Source organism: Anguilla rostrata, chromosome 18 (genome assembly GCF_018555375.3).
Source record: "Anguilla rostrata isolate EN2019 chromosome 18, ASM1855537v3, whole genome shotgun sequence".
Lineage (NCBI taxonomy): Eukaryota > Metazoa > Chordata > Actinopteri > Anguilliformes > Anguillidae > Anguilla > Anguilla rostrata.
The window spans coordinates 4,584,757-4,604,585 of NC_057950.1; the positions used below are offsets into that span (position 1 = coordinate 4,584,757).

The window sequence follows — 19,829 nt, forward strand, 5'->3', positions numbered from 1 at the left end:
TTGTAGAAACAGCCGCATTTATTCAAATAAAATTAACTCGCTGTGAGATCAAAGTTCATGTGACGTGGGAAGTATATACATAACACAGGAAGTCTACCAGACGAGGGCTCACACAGAGCGTTCCCAGTAAAGGCATTTCGTAAAAACCCGTCAGAGGCAAATGGTTTTCTGATGGGTGGTGCTCTCGGAGATGAAGTAGACGTCCGTAGAGCTTTCGGGCGTCAGAGGTGTAACGTTGTCCTTCACGGGTGACAGGGGCTCCCCTTTCATACCCAGGGTAATTTTCGGCCTCTCTCTGAAAAATATGAAACAGACGCGTGGGGTGAAGCATCCAGTACGAGCATCCACTTGAGCATCACAAACACTTATTCCATGGCCAGGAATTAGACAACACGGCAGCATTGACTCTTCACACAGTCGCGTGCGTTCGCGCATTCTTTTGAACTTTGAGTCACTGCAAAGGACCAAAAATACAAAAGTAAAGTCCAACGTGCTTCAACCAAGTTTCCAATGAAAAAGTAGTTTTTAGGCGCTCGACATTAGAGGACAATATATATATGCAAGCAAGGCACTTCGAATAAACTACCCGAACGAAGACGCTTGTCGAAACGTCAGTCACCCCCCTGCAATAAACGTGCAGACCTTACGAGGGCTCCAGTATCTGACTTTGGGTAGTTTATTTGAAGTGCCCAGGTAAAAAGCCTTGCAGCCAAAAATACAATTAACTACTCCAAACTGGAATAACAGTGGTGTGTGTGGGTGTGTGTGGGGGGGGGGGTGACAGCTGATAAAAGTTGAAGAAGGAAAAGGCTGCTGGGTAGCTCATCCTGTTAAGGCACTGTTCAAGTGCAGGGATAGGCCTCATGGTCTGGGATTGGTTCCTTTCCACAATTGCTATACATCAGTTGATCACAGCACTGTGCTTATGGAGGGGTTGTGTGCAGTAAAAACATGGAGCTCATCTCATCCATGCTGTATCAGTGCAGTCTTCATTCATTCGCCCATGGGACTAGTTCAGTGGTGTAAAGATTTTATTGGGCTCATCCAGTTTCCAAAACCTACTTATTTATCTATAATCACCCTGGCAGAAAACTGGATTCTAATGTTAAAATGTTTAATAATGTGTCATACTGTGAATGAATTATAAAACTGGATGAACTGCTGTTAAGTTCAATGTAGTACATTACATTTTTTTTTTTAAACAGTGCAATACGGTTATGAATATATTTTTTATTTAAAAAAATTTTTTAGACTGCGGGCTTGAGCACCAGAGAAGGTTTTGATAACGGAAAAAAGAATCGCACTTTCAAAAACAAAGAAAACTCTGATTGCTCTCAAAGTCACAGTGCAACAATGCTGGCATCACACACATTGTGTCCTCAACACCTTCCATCAGGTCAGGTGCAAATGAGTTTCGCTGGAGAGAGATAGGCATTTCAGAGCCTTTGTTATATTAAGCACTTCGCTTTCGTGACGAATTCCCTCTCACAACCCGGCAAGCTCCACCCAAAAAAAAAAAAAAAATCTGACGGGCCGATTCGCTCTCTTTACATAGGCATTTGCTTCGAGGCGGCTGTGTGAGGTTGCGCAAAAGCCACGTTTATTGCCGGGCCTTTGAAACGCGACCTATTGTACAGCGCCCTCTACTGGCCACAGAGGGTATCGATTCGTCAATGTCACCATGATTAGGACAGACTGGTCCACCAAATTTGTGGATTTTTTTTTTTTTTTTTTTTTACGTCAGTGAGCCCAGGAAGCATTTGATTAACCACTCCGATTAAGGACTTGCCATTTTAATCGTTTTGTGCTAGGGTCAGTTTTCAGGAAAATGTGCCAAAGGATCAAACCGCGTTCTCCAGATACATGCTCCAGCTTGAATCGGACACAGACAGCAGTCTGGTGTCGAATTGACGGATTAAGAACATCAGAACAAGAAAACGCTAAACCTGTGGGTCCAAGGCCAAATAATCATTTTACTGGAAAAATTCCAGTCAGCAGTGAAAATGTGCAAACAGGGGACAGTTAACTGCGGTTTTTAGTGCACGTTTTCAATTGGCCAAGACCATTCTTGGGTGAGTGGAAGGATATTCTGGATATCCAGAGTTTATGATGACCTCCCGGCTTCACAATAGCAGGTGTGCGGCCTACTGGGATTTGTAGTCTAAAAATCAAGAAAATGCACTTCAAGTGACTTCAAAGGCACGACGATGTTCGCGAGTGAAGACGTACTTCTGGAAGCCGAAGTTTTTCCACAGGCTGCTGATGGTGGCCTGGAGGCCCGGGGCGTTCTCGTTGTTGGCGCCGGCCCTCTTGCCGGGCCCCGCCGGCTTCCTCCGGAGCCCGCTGGCTCGGGCCGGGCCAGGGGCCTGGACCCTCCCCTGCTTCCCCAGGTCACCTGACCGGACCCTCGGCAGCCCCGACACCTGGGAGGGGCGCAGGGAGAGAGGGAGAGAGAGAGAGGGAGAGAGTCAGAGAGCGGCAGAAGCACGAGAGAGTGCGAGATGAGAGAAGAACTGTCAGTGGGAGCAGAAGATTTCCACGGAAGAGAGAGAGAGAGGACTGAGAAGAAGAGGACAGTAATTCGTAGTAGCAAGACCGGAAGCACGTGAAGAGCGCCAGTCCTACGAGAGACCACGCATAGAAGTCAAGAGGCCAGAGAGCAGAGAGAGAGGAGGCCATTCCAAAGGGCAGACGAACCAAGAGAAGAGACAAATGGAGAGAGACGAGAGAGAGAGAGAGAGAGAGAGAGAGAGAGAAGGTCACGGCACGGAGAGGCGGCGCCCGCCGCCACGACACCTACGCCAGGGAACTTCCTTTTTCCTGTGCGAAGAACTGATCAGTCGGTGAGCAAGAATTTCCACTCTCGTGAAACCAGAGAGAAGAACAAGGCTACTTTCCCCAGTCTTAATGACAGATGACCAGTAATTTTTCATTAGTACCACAGACCCTCAATGGGCAATTCTTTCGCACTGTTTGACAGAGCTGCCACACTCACCTACGCCACCAGTACCAGCGCTATTAAAAGTCATTTCAAGGCCCCACTTCAGTACAAAATAGAAGAGATGGCCATTTCACAAGCAGACCATCAACCAAGAATAATACAAAATGGCCTCAACATATCTGAGAATGAATTCTGTCCAAGGAGCAGATTTTTAAACCGCAGTTCAAACCAAAATCTTCTGAAGCGGAATGCACATACTGATCCAGGATCAGTAAACAATTCACTTACATTCCAGACGTGACGCATTACAACATCATTCCCAACACCTCTATAAAGAATTCCAGCACTTTAAAGCATCTGTCATTTTCAGAGATAATCAATGCCTGAGAGAACCCCAGTTTGAGAAAAGGACTCATTTTGCTGATTTTGATGTGGGAAAGCAGTGCAGGGGTGAAGCAGTGATGAAGCTAACTTACCTTTGCTCTAATAGTTGCTGGTTTCCTCTCTGGAACAGGTGCACAGCTGGTGTTTTCACTGCAGTCTGGCTCCTGACTTGTGTTGAGCTCCTTTATATAAAAACAAGAACATTAATTGATGAAACCAAGATGATTGTGTACTAAACTTATTCATTTAAATAAAGCCAGACAACAGCACAAGCAGAAAGCAGAAACTGGCATAACTGTGGGCGCTAACTAAAGAACAGGCCCTGAGGGGAAGCACTGAGAGGCAGTGCAGAGGACCTGGACTGAGACGCACCACTGCAGAGTCTCTGTGCTGCGATGGGGGCGGGGCCTCTTCTTCCCCAGGGCTGCTGCGGCCAGGCTGGGAGAAGTACGCGCTGTCCTGGGAGGGGGGCGAGTCCGGGGGGGTCTCCTCCTCGTCCTGGCGCCCGTCGCCCCCCCGGCAGGGGGGCGAGGCGGACGGGGGGGGTCCCGTGGGGCACGGGGCGCTCCAGGAGAAGGTGTCCTTCGTGCGCTGGAAGCGCTGGAGGGTGGAGAGCCCGGACGCGCGGGTGGGGGTCGCGGTGTTGCCGCCGCCGCTGCCGCCGCCGCCGGGCCAGCTGAAGACCCCCCTGCCTCTGCCGGCGGGCTGCGGGGACTGAGAGGACGGGGGGCTGGGGGTGCCCTCTCTGCGGCCCCCGGTCTGCTCCGCCTCACAGTCCTCCCCCGCCCGGAGCCTCTCACCAGGCTGACGGGGCCCGTCCGAACCTTCAGCTCCGGGCCCCTGGGGCTCTGGGCTGGCCCCCTCGCTGGAGCCCACGCTGCAGAAGAACCTGGAGAGGAAAGGGTTAAGCAGTTAAAGTAACCCCCATTTACCGGGTATAAAAAATAAATATACAAATATTCTATTCTAAATATTAAACATACAAAATACAATGCAAAATATGAAATATTAAATGAGCAGCTTATTGTTCAGAGAAGAAGACTGACAGAACAAGACCGAACCCTACCGTTTCTGTGCCATCCAGCAGTGCGTTTACAGCGTTAGGTTTGTCCACGAGGAAGAGGAGGAAGTGCATCGGTACGTGGCGTTACCTGCTGTGAGTTCCCTGGCCGTCCTCGGCCTCGTCGTCTTGGTTCCTCCTCTGCAGCAGGGTGGCGAAGCGGTTGCGTGGCCTCGGCTGGCGGGCGGCGACCGTGGGCATCTCCGCGGAGGACGCCGCGACCGGCAGCCTCTCCTCCCGGCGCTGCTTCTTCAGACCGGAGGAGGAGGAGGAGTACTGCTCCAGAATGTCCTCTTCTGACACTCCCGCGTCTGCACCGACAAATGCGAGAGGGTTAGGAAACAAATCTGCCGCTGGAAAAAAAAATCACTTGTATAAAAAGGAGTAAACGTTAAAAAGAAAAACAAAAAGCAAAATCATTCGCAAAGACACCGTGAACCAAGACCATCAAGCAAACGTGACAAACACAAAGCATAAGCGCAATAACTTAAAACAAAATATATTTCAAAAAAGGAAAACACAAACTTCACAAATATTACAGAATGGGCGTGACCACGCAGTGACAGTGACTGCCCCTACCTTCCCTGGGCCTCTTGACCGGAAGCTCTCTGTGGGGGAGCCTCAGACCCTGGGCACAGACCACCCTCTCCTTCCCCTTGGTGGAGGGCCTCTCTGGGGAGCGTGGCACGGGGGGCGCGGGGGGCAGGGAGGGCGGGGGGCCGCCGGGGGTGTACCCCTTTCTCCAGATGCTGGCCTCCGGGGGGCAGCGGTTCTCCTTGCTGTGGTTCCAGCCTCGGCTGCGCGGCCTGGCAGCCTGCGGGGCGGAGACGAGGGGTGTGGTCAATCACGCGCCGGCGCTCCCCCAGCCGCACGCGGGGGTTCCCCCAACCACACAGCACACGTTCCCCCAACCACACACACGGGTGTTCCCCCAATCACAGCACACATTCCCCCAACCACACACTGCCTCTCCCCCAACCACAGCACACACGTTCCCCCAACCACACACACGGGTGTTCCCCCAATCACAGCACACTTCCCCCAACTGCACACTGCCTCTCCCCCAAACAGCACACGTCCAACCACACGGTGTCCCCCAACCCACGTTCCCCCAACCACACACGAGTGCTCCCCCAACCACACAGCACACGTTCCCCCAACCACACACATGCTCCCCCAATCACAGCACACGTTCCCCCAACCGCACGTTCCCCCAACCACACACGAGCGCTCCCCCAACCACACAGCACACATTCCCCCAACCACACACACGGGTGTTCCCCCAATCACAGCACACATTCCCCCAACCACACACGCGGGCGTTTCCCCAACCACACACGCGGGGGTTCCCCCAACCACACAACAGGCATTTGACATCTGTGGTGATCCTGAAATGAACTTTTTTTTCCGCCACACTCGTGCAAGGTGCTTACTTCATGGTTAGAGAGCAGCACTGCTACTGTGCCCTGCCGTCGCAGTGGACTTAATGTCTTATCAGACTAAGGCTGTTTGGGCTCTTAGCATTTCCCATATTCACAGGCAATCTCAAAGGCCCAGGCCCAATCTTTAAATGCCCTCTTTAAAGTGTGCCGCACCTGCGCTGTGTCTGGGTTGTAGTCATCGATCTTCTGCATGGTGTTGAAGTCCAAGTTCCCCAGAGCCATCTGCAGGCCCTTCACGTCACCAACGTTGCTAATGAAACGGGTTCAGGAAATGCTACTCAAAAGAGCAGGAGACCTCAGCAGGGACCAAGACGTTAATGAATACGTTTTTTAAAAAACAGACATGGAAACACCGGACACATTCACACAATAACTAAAAAAAAAAATAAAAAAAACAATAACAAGACTTTGCACCATATTTGTGTCACCCTTGTTAAACTGTACAGATGGAGTTTTCTCCGTCACCTCTTCAGACCAGTCCTGCCACATGCCATTCCCCACAGCTATCCAGACTGAAATACCAGCACCCTGTCAGCTCCATGGGGGGGGGGATGGGGGGGGGGCATTCACACATAAGCGGGAAGGATACTGCCCGGCGTAGCTGAGGGAGGCGGGGTCAATGTCGTCCGGGTAGGGGTTGAGGGGCACCACCTTCCTCCTGATTGGGTCGAAGACCAGCTGGTACAGGAAGGTGTTGTTGGCCTTCACGAATCCCTCGATGTACTCCTCTGACACGGTCACACTCATCTTCAGGTACTGGCCCATCTTCCTTATCACCTGAACAGACGAGCCAGTGTTCAGTTTGGACCAAAAGTGTTCAGAATTCATTCAAACATACATTTTTAAAAACATTACATTACAATCTAATTGTACACTTTTCTTTTGTTTCCCTCCTTTTCCCTTTCCATAAATATTCATTTGAATATATATATAGAAACGGTTAGAAAACCTCACATCAGGGCCATGTGATGTTTGAATTATTTTTTCTCACAGAGGTGTGCCAATATGCAAATGATGTAGTCATATTCCCATTTCTGCAAACAGAGCAGCACCGGCAGCAGACAAAGTTAACAGAGCAGCTTGTGTCTTCAATGTCTATATTTTTTTTGTTTGATTCAGACCTAACAAATGATAAACAGAGATTGGTGTGAATAAATGTTATTAAAAAATACAGCAACGCCCATTTGCACAGATTGGATACAGTCTGCATGTTCAGATGTACTCTTGGATACAACTGTATAACCATTCAAAGCACACTTCACAGTACAAGATTACGTGATGGGTACACTTCTGAATAGACATAACCCACACTGGCTTCAATTAAAGAGGAAGTATATCTATTTAAAGACTCGTATGCCGACAGTTTTGTGATATTAGAGGGAGAAAGGGTGTGGTTATTCGTTACATTACAGGCATTTAGCAGACGCTCTTATCCAGAGCGACTTATTATATATATATACATATATACATATATACTGGAGCAATGCAGGTTAAGTACCTTGCTCAAGGGTACATCGGCAGTGACCTACCGGGGAGTCGATCCTACGACCTTTAGGTTACAAGACCAACGCTTTAGCCATTATACTACACTGCTCCCCAGGGGGTGTGGTCACCTTCAGGATGTCGGGGTTGCTGGCGACCTTCAGCAGTTTGCAGGCTTTGCCCAGGCCGATGCCGTAGAGGGAGGCCAGGTAGTCGCACCCAGACAGGATGCACATGTAGCGGAACTTCTCCTCGGTGAAGACGTCGCCAAGCGCGCGGCACCGTCCCAGGTTGCTCTGGTCCACTTCCAGCCCGTTACCAAGCTTGTCCATCTTCAGGATCACCTGAGGACAAGGCACGCGCACGCGCACACACAAACACCTGTTACCGCCTGGCATCTACCGTACTCTCTCCACCGACACCACTCTGAGCCAATGGCAATGGCCTCTAATTTTATATTTGTGATATTTAAGATAAAGGCTTAATCTTCCTTCCTAGTTTTTTTATAGTAGGAATACAGACAGGCCTCCTTATGCTTTTGTTTTACTCTGGGACTGGGACACAGCAGAGGGGGTTACAGGCAGAGATGGGTCAGAACGTGCCACAGCCAGGAACTAACCCCCCAAGAAGGGGGGGGGGGGGGGGGGGGTGCGTATACGGTTTGAGTTGGCTGCCCTATGGCCTGCACCTCACATTATGCCAGATTTAACCTTCCCTGATGTGGTGACCAATCAAAGACGACATCCGTTCGCTGTGCGTGGGGGGGGGGGGGGAGCAGAGGCTTCTCTGCTTGTTCTTCTAACCTTTTTGCAGCCGAATGCCAGCAGGTCAGAGTCCTCGGTGATGATGGCCTGAGCTATACCAGCCTTGTTCAGGAAGGCCAGCTGCGCATCGGCCTCGTATGGGGCCACCACACAGTCCACCCCCCGGGTCCTGGCGGCCTGAGGGGGCACATGGTGGGAGGGAGAGGGACAGGGAGAGGGAGGGAGAGAGAAAGGGAGAGAGAGGGTGAGGGAGAGAGACCACACTCCAAGCTTAGCATCTAAAATACTTAAGGGTGCCATCAGTAGTCCCAACACAAAATGTAATTAGTTTTCTAGGAAACTGTATTCAAAGACCTTATATATAAACAAAGAGTCATACAGCCCTCAATGAATTGAACTTGTACTATAGCCTGGAGGCAGACATTCTAATTATTGTGACTGGCCAACCTCTCTGGTACCACTTTACGTTATAGGCATTTAGAAGATACTCTTATCCAGAGCGACTTAACCTGCATTGCTTCAGTACATATCCAGCTGTATAAATGGATGCAATATAAGTACCTTGATCAAGGGTACAATGGCAGTGTCCTACCGGGGAATCAAACCTATGACCTTCAGGTTACATGACCAGCTCCTTACCCATTATACTGCACTGCCACACTTTACCGCTTGGTAAAGACCGCAGAGTTGATTCACGGCACATAGGCTATAACACGTTGGGCCAGCCTTTTGTCAAAGACCTCCAGGCAACAGACCGACAGGACAAGTGGCAGTGCGGTTACCTTGATGACCTCGCGGGCCATGGCCGGAGTTACGTTGATGCAGCGTGTGAAGCAATCTCGCGCCGCCGAGATCTTCCCTTCTCTCAGAAGCTGTTTGCCCTTCTGCAGGTTCGCTTGCCGACGCCTGAGAGGAAAAATGTAAACAGGTTTCCGACTCAAATGCTTCACCGCGCGGGACCGTCCGTCGCGTCCTAAGCACGTAGGGGTGGCGCTTCGACTTACTCTCGACGAGCCGTGTCCACTTCCTTCTTCGAGGGCAGATTGCAGCCGTCAAACACCAAGATGGGCTTCACTCCAAAGGTCAAGAGCATATCAACAAACTTCATGCAGTACATCACATATCTGCAAAGAGAAGACATTTCAGATTATTATTACTATTTTTTTTTTTTAAACAATGATGTCCAGAGATATTGCCATTCTCTGGACAGATGCAAATTGTGCATACATTTTAACAATACAAGCAGCTAGTGGTAGTGCACAGGAAATATTTTTAAACATACTGGTCAGTCGGCTCCCCCTTTGCCAGCTTCTCAGCACACGAGAAGGCTCCTTTGTGCAGCCAGCAGTAGGTGTCCACGGCCACAGTCTGGCCTTTGTACTTTCTCACGCTGATGGGTTCTGACGCATCCTTAATGAACTGCAACAGCCCCTGAATCCCCATGGCATCGATGCTGCTACATCCAGCGTCAGAATTCAAGATGACAGACAAGAGAGAAAACTCAAAAACTGAGAAACTCTGTGAGAGAAAACGGTTGCCTTTTTTTTTCTCTCCCGACTGACAAGTACTCATGCCAAGACTTCCATGGTGGAAATTCCCGGTACCAGGCTAAGATGGAGTCGAGTTGGAATCAGCTATCTCAGCCACCTTGTTGCCAACCTGACAATCTCCAAATGAGTGTCAAACCAACTAGACCAGGTTTAAACCAGGCTGGAACCCAGAAAGACATGTCGACCACGATTGGGATGTCTAAAACGTTACAATGCAATTTTGGGACAAGTAATAATAATCATAAGCTTTATTTAAAGCCTTGTGTGTAGTAATTCAAGAAAAATACATAATACAAACTAGCACGCTAGTTAGGGTTAGGCGTAAAATGTGTTACTCTGATTTCTTGTCAGTCTTGTCAGAAAACGGATCGAGGAACTGTGGAACACTGAACTTCCTGAAGTCATCTCGGTTGGACAGCAGAAGCCATTCGTTAGCTTGCTAGCAGACAAGTGTGTCCAGTGAACTATAATTAATCATACGCAAATGAGCCATTAATACGAAAACAAACGGCATCCACTCACCAATATTACGTTCACTAGCGAATTACAAGCAGGTACAGAGATATCTAGACGCCTAGTTACACACGTCGAACAGCTCATTCAATGGCTAGCTAACTACGTTAGTCCAGACTAGTCTAGCTAACGTGAACCACAGAAATGTGGACTGAACGCGTGATATTTAACGTTAGGTGTTATACACTCCGTTGGTTAATGTTGTACAAACTTGCTCCAAGCAATCTTAGCAACGTGAGCAAACCCTTGGCAGATGTAGTGAAAGTTAAACGTAGATGGCCAACAGCTCTGTGGCGTTAAGTCACTAGACCGTTAATTTGGAATGAAAGAAACTTTTGAAATTACCGGCAATATGAATCGCGCACCTAACGTTAAGACGAGTTTGCAAAAATACATGCTTGCCAGTTATGTTATTTTCTTGTGGTTCGAAAGGTTTCAGTCCATCATGAGCAGTTAACTATCATAGCTAGCTTGTTAGCTAAATCTGTAATTTACCACGAAAGGGTGATACGATGTTGGTCTAGATTATCGCAGGTTTATTTGTACATAGTCATACATCATGAAACACACAGATAAGACTGAAGTTTTAAATGAACATATAGCTAAATGAGTCAGTTACATGGAAAATAATAATATAATAGCTACTATCTTACCGCTTCTTTTCAGTCAGCGTTTAAAGTCAAAGCACACAGGGACTGTTCATATTTAGCGGCAAAATGTGTTGCGCCTTCAGAAAGCGCTCACATTGGCTAATGCGTCATACATGGCCAATCACAGAACCACAAGGTATTGGAGGTGTTTCCTGTTCCGTCTTTAACATCCGGTGTTTGCAAGTAAACATGAACAATTTGCTATATTTGTGAAAGCAGATCTCTGCTCTTCTATTTATGCTTAGAGCAGATGTTACTTAGTAATTGATCCACTAACCATTATGTTATATTAACGTGCCGATTCTGTACACACATTTAGATTAACGCATGTATACGATGTAGTGATGAGCATCATTCTTGGCAGATTCTCCTGTCCTGAACATGCAGATAGTTTTTTTGGTCAAATGTGCAACACTAACTGCGAGAGATTAAATATTTCCCAAGCATGGCTATGAGAGTGAAATATATTTATTTAACAGACGCTGGAACGTAATGGCAAGATTCAACGCATTTCCATGTTTTTATGGAAAAAATACGTCAAATAAATCACTGTCTGTCCTCATAAAATCGTCCCAATTACGGCCTCGTTATTTCATTCAGAGACAACCGATGTCGTCTTTATTTTTTCAGAAACACTGAAAAGATTGGCGTGCAAGTGCGCCAGACTCTCTCGGCTCTAGAATTTATAAGTGGCGTCACGCCTAGTTGATTTGGACCATACACTGTAGGACGAGTTTAGCGAGTTCATGAGGCAAACGAGCATTACCCTGTCCAGGCATTAGGGGGCAGGTTTTCTACTGCTGCAGCGCATTCGACGTGTCGCCTTTCCCAGCTTCCCTTTCACTTCCTGCTTTCTGTCCACGGCTTGTTTTGAGGCTAGTTCGCTGTGGACGAATCCCATGGTTCCGTCATCAGCATGAAATAAATTCCAGGTGGAGTTGGTGAAAACGTAAAAGCGACCGCTTTTTTTATTTGTGATTATTGAACGTAAAAATTAATATAAATGTGAGTGATTTTCAAGTGAAGGTACTACCTGGCACAACAACAATGCAGTTCTCTCCCACCAATGGAGATTTTACCTTCGTCTCCTCGACTGACGCGGAAGGTAGAGTATAGGCCCTGACAAGAGAATTGTTATCTGCTGTTGTTATGAATTCTCTTATCAGATGAGCTTTTAACTGTCTAGGTATTTACTTGCTTTGTTATTGAATTTCCGTAAAAGGTTAGTTAGGTCCCGTGGTTTTTATGAAACCGAGGCGTGTCATAATCCTTATTTTATATCCTGACAGATCATTTTGACAGATGGCTACCTGGATCGCAGCTATACATAACGTTAGCTTATTAGCTAGCTGCATTGTTGTTACTTATTTACAGTAGTGTAACGCTAGTTATCTTGCTGTAATTATATAGGACGTCTATATCAAGTGCATCAGATAATGTGGACTCATGAAGAAAACTTTAGCCAGTCAACAAATTGAAGAAATACAAGACACGAGGCTTATAAACAGTACAGATATGCCATATGACTATTTTTTGAGTATGTGGCTGCTAACACTACACGGAAAATCATAGAATGTTGTGTCTATAATGCCTGAAACGTACTATCCCGTCCCCATTTAGTAAGGCATTACATTATTACTGATACGTTTCTTCTGGGGCTTACGTTGTTGACTAAGTTGCACTGAAATGTTTCTGTGCTATAAAATGATTACCGTTGCCCCCTCTACAGAGCTTAGTGGAACAATTGAGGCGCCCGATGTCAAACTCAACATGGGTGCGGACTCCGGTAAAGATGCATATGCGACCACGTTCCTGAGACAGCGTGGTTATGGCTGGCTGCTGGAAGTTGAGGAAGATGATCCGGAAGACAACAAGCCCTTGTTGTGTGTATATCTGTTATTTGAAAAACGTAATGAATGCTGATTAACTGCTCGAACAAGATTTGGGCTCCCTTTTAAGATCAATAAAACTTTTAACATTATAATTCTGAATGTACCTAAATGGTGCTAAATTGCCTTACGTACTCTGGAGCATCTGTACCCACTCCCATGCAATTTAAATCTGAGTATGACCCTTCTGTTCTCTTTGCTTGCATTGAAAGAGAGGAGCTTGACATTGACCTGAAGGACATCTACTACAAGATCCGATGTGTTCTGATGCCAATGCCTTCTCTGGGGTTCAACCGGCAAGTCGTGCGAGACAACCCCGACTTCTGGGGGCCCCTGGCCGTCGTGCTGCTGTTCTCCATGATCTCCATCTACGGCCAGTTCAGGGTGAGACGCCTGGCTGCCTCTGCCCGCTCCATCTGCGGCTCTGTGTGCTAGATCAGGCAGGGTGGAGTGAATGAATGTGCTACATTCTGTGGGGATTTTACCAGAGGGAACTTGTCATCTGCACATTTAACGTGTGTCATTTATGTATACATTACACATTCAAACAATTTTGTTAATTAAAAAAAAAAAAATTGCACACCTTCTTTCATTGGGAGGTTGAAGGACCGGATGCTTTGAAAGGGATCAATTTTTTCCAGCAGTGCTCTGGGCTAATATTCACTGCTGGAGAGGGAAACACCAGACACATAAAATTATGAACAAAAATGTCAGCAGATTTTATTCATAATTTCTTTTGGATATGAATGAGTAAATCATTGCATTTATATAGCACTTTTTCGTATGCTCAAAGTGCTTTACAGTAAACCTATCTTTCAAACAAATTGTAGTACTAATTCCTTTGTTAGTTTGTTTATTGGAATATTTAATGTTTATTTATGAGTCCAAGCCTCATTGCATATTCACCATACAAGCATAAAGAAGAAAATATTCAAAAAAAAATAAAAATGTCATAATGTTTGCAAGCTCCATATTGTTTCACCAGTGGGATAATTTTTCAATATTTCTTTGGTGGAAAGAAACATTGCCAAGCCTAGTTATGATTAAATTTAGTTACATTTTAGTGTGATGTTGCTTTCAGAAAAATTAAAAAAAAAAAAACCCGAACACAATACCTTTTGTGCAAATGAACAATGTCTGAATGTCCGGTTGTCATAATAGTGTAGAATGGAAGCCACACCTGTGCTAAAAAGTGTGCCCCAACCGGTTTCTAAGGCATTTTCTCCACCGGAAGTTTGCTTCAGTGAAGTGGTTTTAAACCACCTTGCCTATGCACACTAATATTGTATTCTGTGTTAATCAATGTGCCCCCACAGAAAACTTTTTTTCCCAATACATCCAGTTTTCAGTGAAGTGGCAGACATTGGTTTAGTTTTCAAAACAACCATTTCCTTTATTTTTAAAAATACTGTGACTTATGAAAGTGTGCTTCTCGAGTGACACTGTTGTTTTTTTGTCAAGGTGGTATCTTGGATTATCACCATTTGGATATTTGGTTCTCTGACAATCTTTCTGCTGGCACGAGTTCTTGGTGGGGAAGTAAGTGGAATTTTTAAGACGAGCAAGAGCGAAATATTTGCAGCAGCCTTTACTGAGCTGTTAATGTTGTTCCTTCTGCCATTTCAACCAAGATTAAAAAGTGGCAATAGTGGAATTAAAATTTCAGTGACTAAAGTCTGTGTATAGAAAACATTTTTTACAACTTGATTTTTATCTTTTAAATGATAGGTTTATGTGCATTGACTAATCCTGTGTACCTTCTTTGTAGGTTTCATATGGACAAGTTCTTGGAGTGATTGGATATTCTTTGCTTCCTCTCATTGTCATAGCTCCCTTGCTTTTGGTAATAAAGGCTTTTGAAGTTGCCTCTACACTATTCAAGGTAAACTTGGACATTGTAAATTCTGCTAAATACATTTGTATTGTTAAAATGGAATGGGAATATACAGCTATTATCACTCTAGTACAGTTTCAAAATGTTGTTAGTTAAAAGGTGACAAGTAATATTTACCATTGGTATTGGTATCCTAAACTATTAATTATTTTCATTATTGGAAAATGATATCATTGAGAAGGCTAAACATAAGATGGACATTGAATGTTCTTTACTTATTCAACACCCATGTTATGTATTGTATGATGTGACCTTTTGTATTTTGTGTGTATTTTTAGTGACATTTTATTTTTATATTTTCCAGCTTTTTGGAGTGTTCTGGGCTGCTTACAGTGCGGCCTCTCTGCTGGTGGGGGATGAATTCAAAACGAAGAAACCACTCCTCATATACCCCATTTTTCTTCTATACATTTACTTCCTGTCTCTCTATACTGGCGTCTGATTGGACAGCAGAATGGTCTGGAACTCTAAGTGGACATTGGCAGTTAGAACCATAATGAAGGACACAAGAAGATCCACACCACCTACAAAAGGAAATATATAGATTTTTTTATACCCGTTTTATGATCATGATTAACAAGAGGTCATATAGTGTATGTGAAGTCAATGTAATTAAATTTAGCCATGACCTTTGTATTCAGTGCACCATCAAACTAGGATTTATTTAAAAGCCCCTTAGTTTTCAGCTTTCTCAGTAAAACTGCTTGCCCTTGCAGTTTGCCTCCTGAAAAGAACAAGACTCTTGTTTTGTTACGTTGATGCTGATGTGTTCACAGGTATAATCGGGCAAAGCAGAAACCGAAAGTGGCCATTTTAAACTCTTGTTTTTACTAGGTTATCCTCATTTGGAGCGTGGTGCCAAATGTTTCATTGTGGATTTATCACCTTTTTACCAAGAGAAATAAGGAAGAATACCAGAATTTTTGAACTTTTTTTTTTTTTTTTTGAGGGAAGAGGAGTTTGAGAGTTGTAATAATTGTGATATACGTTTCATTATGTTTCCTTTTTCAGCATCCTGACACTATCTTACTCTTAATTTATGAATTCCAGCCTGGGTTAGAAATAGGCAGTTCAAGTTGAAAATAAACATTGTCTACTAAATTTTGGTGTCTTTATTTTGTTTTATATGGCTTTTATATCATTGATGTTTTAATGGTGTACATCTACATATGCAAGATTCTGGTAAAATAAAACTATCTATTGTATGCAATTCTGGCCCTTACAGAGAGACACTGACAGCTTTTTAAAATATTTTTGATTTCAGAACAGTGATCAATCTAAATTAAACTGAATATTGAAGACTATAATAAAAATTAGGGTGTTTTTTTGGTAATTAACTAGAAACAAAAGTCTTGTTTGTATGCTAGATTGTTAACTGTTCACCAACCTCTCCCTACCCCCAATGAAAAAATTTAACAGAATATTAAAACCTTAGAAGACAGAAATTGAAGCATTGAAATGCACTTGGTCTGCCAATCAATGGAATTAATGGAGAAACAAAACAAAGAGTCAAGCAGCTATTGGACAACATGCAAACTCAATATTCAGTGCAAAATGAGGATAGAATACGGAATTTAATGTTAGAAATGAGCCAAATATAGCAAATGAAAGAAATTTGGGTGAAGAAAGGTATTGAGCCACCACATACAACAACCTCCAGTAAACAGAAGGGTGTAAGAAAGCAAAAGCTCAAATGCAATGGTTAGGTCAAGGATTAAGTATATTCATGCAGAATATTAATGAGGAAAAAAATATAACATCAGAAAATGTTGATGGAAAATAGATATAACTGCACAGTCATCTGCACAAAACAGCAAGCAATGACGACCCAGAGAACATTGAAAGAAAACTGTCATGGACCTTCTCAAATAGAGCCTTGGGGAATACCAATCTAGATGATACAGATCTGAATATAACACCCAAAAATCGAGAAATGTGCAATAATAATAATAAAACCAGAAAGAGATGAGAAGTCTTGTATTGACAGTGAGATGAAGAACAGTTAGAAAATGAAAGAATCTAATTACAGATCTGTTGAGAATATCACTTAAATATGTGCAATTCACGTTTAAACAATTTCAGAGAAATGTAGACAAAGATCTTATATTACCTGACAAGACGTTTAACCCCCTTGTTCCAAACAAGCTAGATATCTGCGTTGCTAGCAAACTAAGTACTGAATTACAAATTTACACAACAATAGTTTACCTTTTATTTTGTAGGAACAGGTGCGGCATATTATCAGTTTGCTTTTAAATCATGCTCAATTAAGAACGTCTGTTCAGTGACTTCAAGTAATGACGTTGAGAGTTTCAATACTGTAACACCAGCAGCGCAGTGCCCCTAGTGGTGTGGAGTTAGAAAAAATGGTACTACGCTAGTTCCGTGTATCTGACATGTATCTGCCGGAGAGCGGAGCCCTCAGCTTCCTCAACACTGATGGTGAATAGCAGCTGGTGCGGTAACGGGAGGAGGAGCAGTAGCCGCAGAAGGAGACCCAGCAGTGGTAGTACAGCGGTAGTTTGGGATTCAGTTTTCTATCTTTTTACACCGACTTGTAACATCGGATCTCCCTAAAAAAAGAGAGCGGGGAAGGGAACATTAAAGAAAGATGGCGGCCGCGGCCTCGCCGGGCTCCTGCTCGTCCACCTCCTCAGACTGGATTGTACTGAGAGACGGTTGTCTACGTTGCGACGAGGAGGGCCTGCGCAGCCTCACCTATCACCCGGCCCTCAACGCTATCCTGGCCGTAACAAGCCGGGGCAGTATCAAAGTCATCGACGGCACTTCAGGGGCCATACTCCAGGCCTCGGCTTTGCACGGTGAGTTTCCGCCCTGTGGAACGACTGATTGGCGGATCGGTGCAGTGTCAGAACACGGTCATGGAAAGGAGGGGATAAAGGCTATAAACATAACACAGTTTCTTGTACAGACTGTTATTTCAGGCCTGTTGTGGTTGTGTTCTTTTTCGGGCTAGAGACCCATGATTGCTATGGGTTTTCTTAGCCGGTTCGCTAACGTTACCAAATCACCTCGCAAAACAAAACGATATCGATTGATCACTCTTGCCTTGTCCACAGGCTATAACTCAATAGCCAGCTAGCTAACTTTACCTTAAATGGGTAGCCTAATGGCTAGTCAATCGGTCAGAAGTGTTCTAACTAGCGCTAGCCGTTTCGCGGTTCATAATGTAAAAATATTAGCTACGTGCGTGAGCTAGTTGATGCTAGCTATTCTAATATGCATTATGTTTATTGCTAGTGAGCCAACTAGCTTCCTATCATACGCAGACTAGGTCCTTAATGTTGTCTAGCTACCTGCTATTATGTTACGTTAGCTGTATCTAGCTACAAGAAACTGAAACATGTTTTCATGGTGTGGTTGCCTATCTAACTAACTGGATCAGCGCTCGATGAAGTGTGCACACTCGTGAGATGGCTAGCTAAGTAGCTAGCGTTAGCCTGCTAGCTAACAGGCCCTATTAGTTAGCAAGCTAACAGGTTAGCTAAAAGGCCGGTCTCAAGCCTCGAGTTATGATTGATGTGTCACTGTCAGTTCTTCTCCGTTTCTTGGACTTGAAATGTAGGTTGCGATAGGTAAGTTGTCATTAGTGGAACAGGCTTGCTAACCCTTGCTAGTATTTGAGTGTCTGCTTGATTGTCTCGGGGTTGCTTAGCTAGCCGAATAAACTAGCTAGCTTGGATATCGAATAAGGCATGTTCCCCGGCATGCGAACATAACTAGAACTTAGCTGTACTAGCTATCTTATGGCTATTTGCCACTAAATTCATTAAGACAGCAGGTTAACTTGGTTCTGTTGTTTTGTTCACATTGTATCGTATATTGAATTCAGCGTAAATATTGGTTGAGCTGCCATCTTTGAAATGCAGTGACATGCGAACGAATTTTATAACTGAATACACATTGTACTCGGGGAAACGGGAACAGACATTAGTTTATTTTTCGCACTTTACTCTAGCCACCCAGCTCACATTACAGTCTCATTTGACCAATATTTAAATTGACTACAGTATAAAGTGGAAAATGTAATTTTATTTACAATCCATTGTGGGTTCTGTGCCTCCGTTTCATCAAGGACAGCGAAGACTAAAGTTCATCCCATATTTATTTACAGTAACACTTAAACAGTTAATGAAAACTGAACTGTTATACAATGTCAAATGTTAATTTGCTCAATTTAATTCTTTATGCAGTTGTACGAATTCTCTACTGCATGCAATTTGAATCCTAGACAGTCATTAAGGTGTATCAGGGGATGTCATGAGGTGGATGGTGTATTGCTCCAAGGGGGTATCAAAAATGTCCTGAATGAAAGACCCCCTCTGATGTCATATGCAGACCATCAAAAGCAGAATTCTGCTTTGCTTCCCTCACACTGAAGTGTGAGTAGCCTGATGGATTTAGTTAATGTTTTCAGGAAGGTAGATGAATTGATCTGGAGGGCTCGGAGTTGGCATTGACGTGACAATTAAACATTTTCAGATGGTGGAGAAGATTCTATGAATGTGGGTGCTCTCCCTTTGTCTATTGTACTGGTGAAGCTTTAGGAGATTCTCCAGTCTCTGGTGTTCCCATTTCTGTTCGCTCTCTCTCAAGACAGGAGAGATCCTCAGATATCACCACTTCAAACGGGAATCACATGTGTTTAGGAGATCCCTGTGGTCTGGCGTGTTCTGGCTGCTTGGAAAGCATGCTGAAATCAGCTGTCAGTAACTTTGTGCCTTTATTTGTTTTCAGGTTGGAATTGCGAACTGTATTTGCGATCGTACCGATTAGTTATCACAGTTTATTTGGTGCAGCGGGTAATTTTTTCACAGTTCACTTGGCAGCATAGCCTCTTTAGTAACTGTTCAGAAAAATAAGTTGTAATAAACTGGCAGTGGCTTCTGTTTTGTGGGTGCTGTTTCTTGGCAGGTATAACTGCAGAAAGCCGACGGCCTACGTTGAAATATGGAAAATCTGTATGCATGGAGGTCACATCCTTATACCAAATGTCTTTCAGCCGGTCTTTATCTGTCCGAACAAAGTCATTCAAGGGCACCTATAGAATTCTGTAAAACAGGTACAGAGTTTACCATGATGTAATATGTCTATATTTGTCGAACAGGGGCCTGGCATTAATTTTTCAAAGCCCTCCGTTGAAGGTCTTTGGAAGTGCAGTCGTGTTTGGCTTGATGTACTCCGCGCAAGCAAGCTTGCTGACCATTCTGGAGCACAAACATACCTTGTTCTGTTTGAC

At 44.7% G+C, this 19,829-nt stretch overlaps 3 protein-coding genes across 3 annotated transcripts in view; 2 read left to right on the plus strand and 1 right to left on the minus strand.

The window, feature by feature from the left end:
- On the minus strand, nucleotides 1–10,949 carry exo1 (exonuclease 1). Its single transcript, XM_064317349.1, has 14 exons — nucleotides 10,790–10,949; nucleotides 9,356–9,526; nucleotides 9,078–9,197; nucleotides 8,856–8,979; nucleotides 8,113–8,250; nucleotides 7,441–7,653; nucleotides 6,417–6,604; nucleotides 5,981–6,077; nucleotides 4,965–5,199; nucleotides 4,477–4,696; nucleotides 3,698–4,214; nucleotides 3,418–3,507; nucleotides 2,230–2,423; nucleotides 1–295 (listed from the first exon to the last, which is right to left on the minus strand). The coding sequence occupies exons 2-14, from the start codon at nucleotides 9,514–9,516 to the stop codon at nucleotides 151–153; spliced, it is 2,442 nt and encodes an 813-aa protein (XP_064173419.1). The 5' UTR covers nucleotides 9,517–9,526; nucleotides 10,790–10,949; the 3' UTR covers nucleotides 1–150.
- Nucleotides 10,950–11,586: 637 nt separating this feature from the next.
- Nucleotides 11,587–15,670, plus strand: yipf4 (Yip1 domain family, member 4). The gene is made up of 6 exons (XM_064317350.1): nucleotides 11,587–11,891; nucleotides 12,516–12,669; nucleotides 12,888–13,059; nucleotides 14,137–14,214; nucleotides 14,444–14,557; nucleotides 14,874–15,670. Exons 1-6 carry the CDS (start codon nucleotides 11,834–11,836, stop codon nucleotides 15,009–15,011), a joined length of 714 nt encoding a protein of 237 aa, XP_064173420.1. The 5' UTR covers nucleotides 11,587–11,833; the 3' UTR covers nucleotides 15,012–15,670.
- A 1,236-nt stretch (nucleotides 15,671–16,906) lies between these two features.
- Nucleotides 16,907–19,829, plus strand: part of birc6 (baculoviral IAP repeat containing 6) — a 133,345-nt gene continuing 130,422 nt past the window's right edge. Inside the window, exon 1 of the mRNA XM_064318120.1 lies at nucleotides 16,907–17,391. Within this exon, the coding sequence (XP_064174190.1) occupies nucleotides 17,181–17,391 (211 nt within the window). The 5' untranslated portion in view covers nucleotides 16,907–17,180. The remainder of the gene's footprint in view (nucleotides 17,392–19,829) is intronic.

Bases quoted from the DNA above. Each gene is read 5' to 3' on its own strand.
- exo1 (XM_064317349.1), bottom strand. From the start codon at position 9,516: ATGGGGATTCAGGGGCTGTTGCAGTTCATTAAGGATGCGTCAGAACCC. The intron at 4,697-4,964 runs GTAGGGGCAGTC...TTGTCGGTGCAG, and splicing joins GGTCAAGAGGCCCAGGGAAG to ACGCGGGAGTGTCAGAAGAG. The intron at 4,215-4,476 runs GTAACGCCACGT...TTTCCTCTCCAG, and splicing joins GGCCAGGGAACTCACAGCAG to GTTCTTCTGCAGCGTGGGCT.
- yipf4 (XM_064317350.1), top strand. From the start codon at position 11,834: ATGCAGTTCTCTCCCACCAATGGAGATTTTACCTTCGTCTCCTCGACT. The intron at 14,215-14,443 runs GTAAGTGGAATT...CCTTCTTTGTAG, and splicing joins CACGAGTTCTTGGTGGGGAA to GTTTCATATGGACAAGTTCT. The intron at 14,558-14,873 runs GTAAACTTGGAC...TATATTTTCCAG, and splicing joins TTGCCTCTACACTATTCAAG to CTTTTTGGAGTGTTCTGGGC.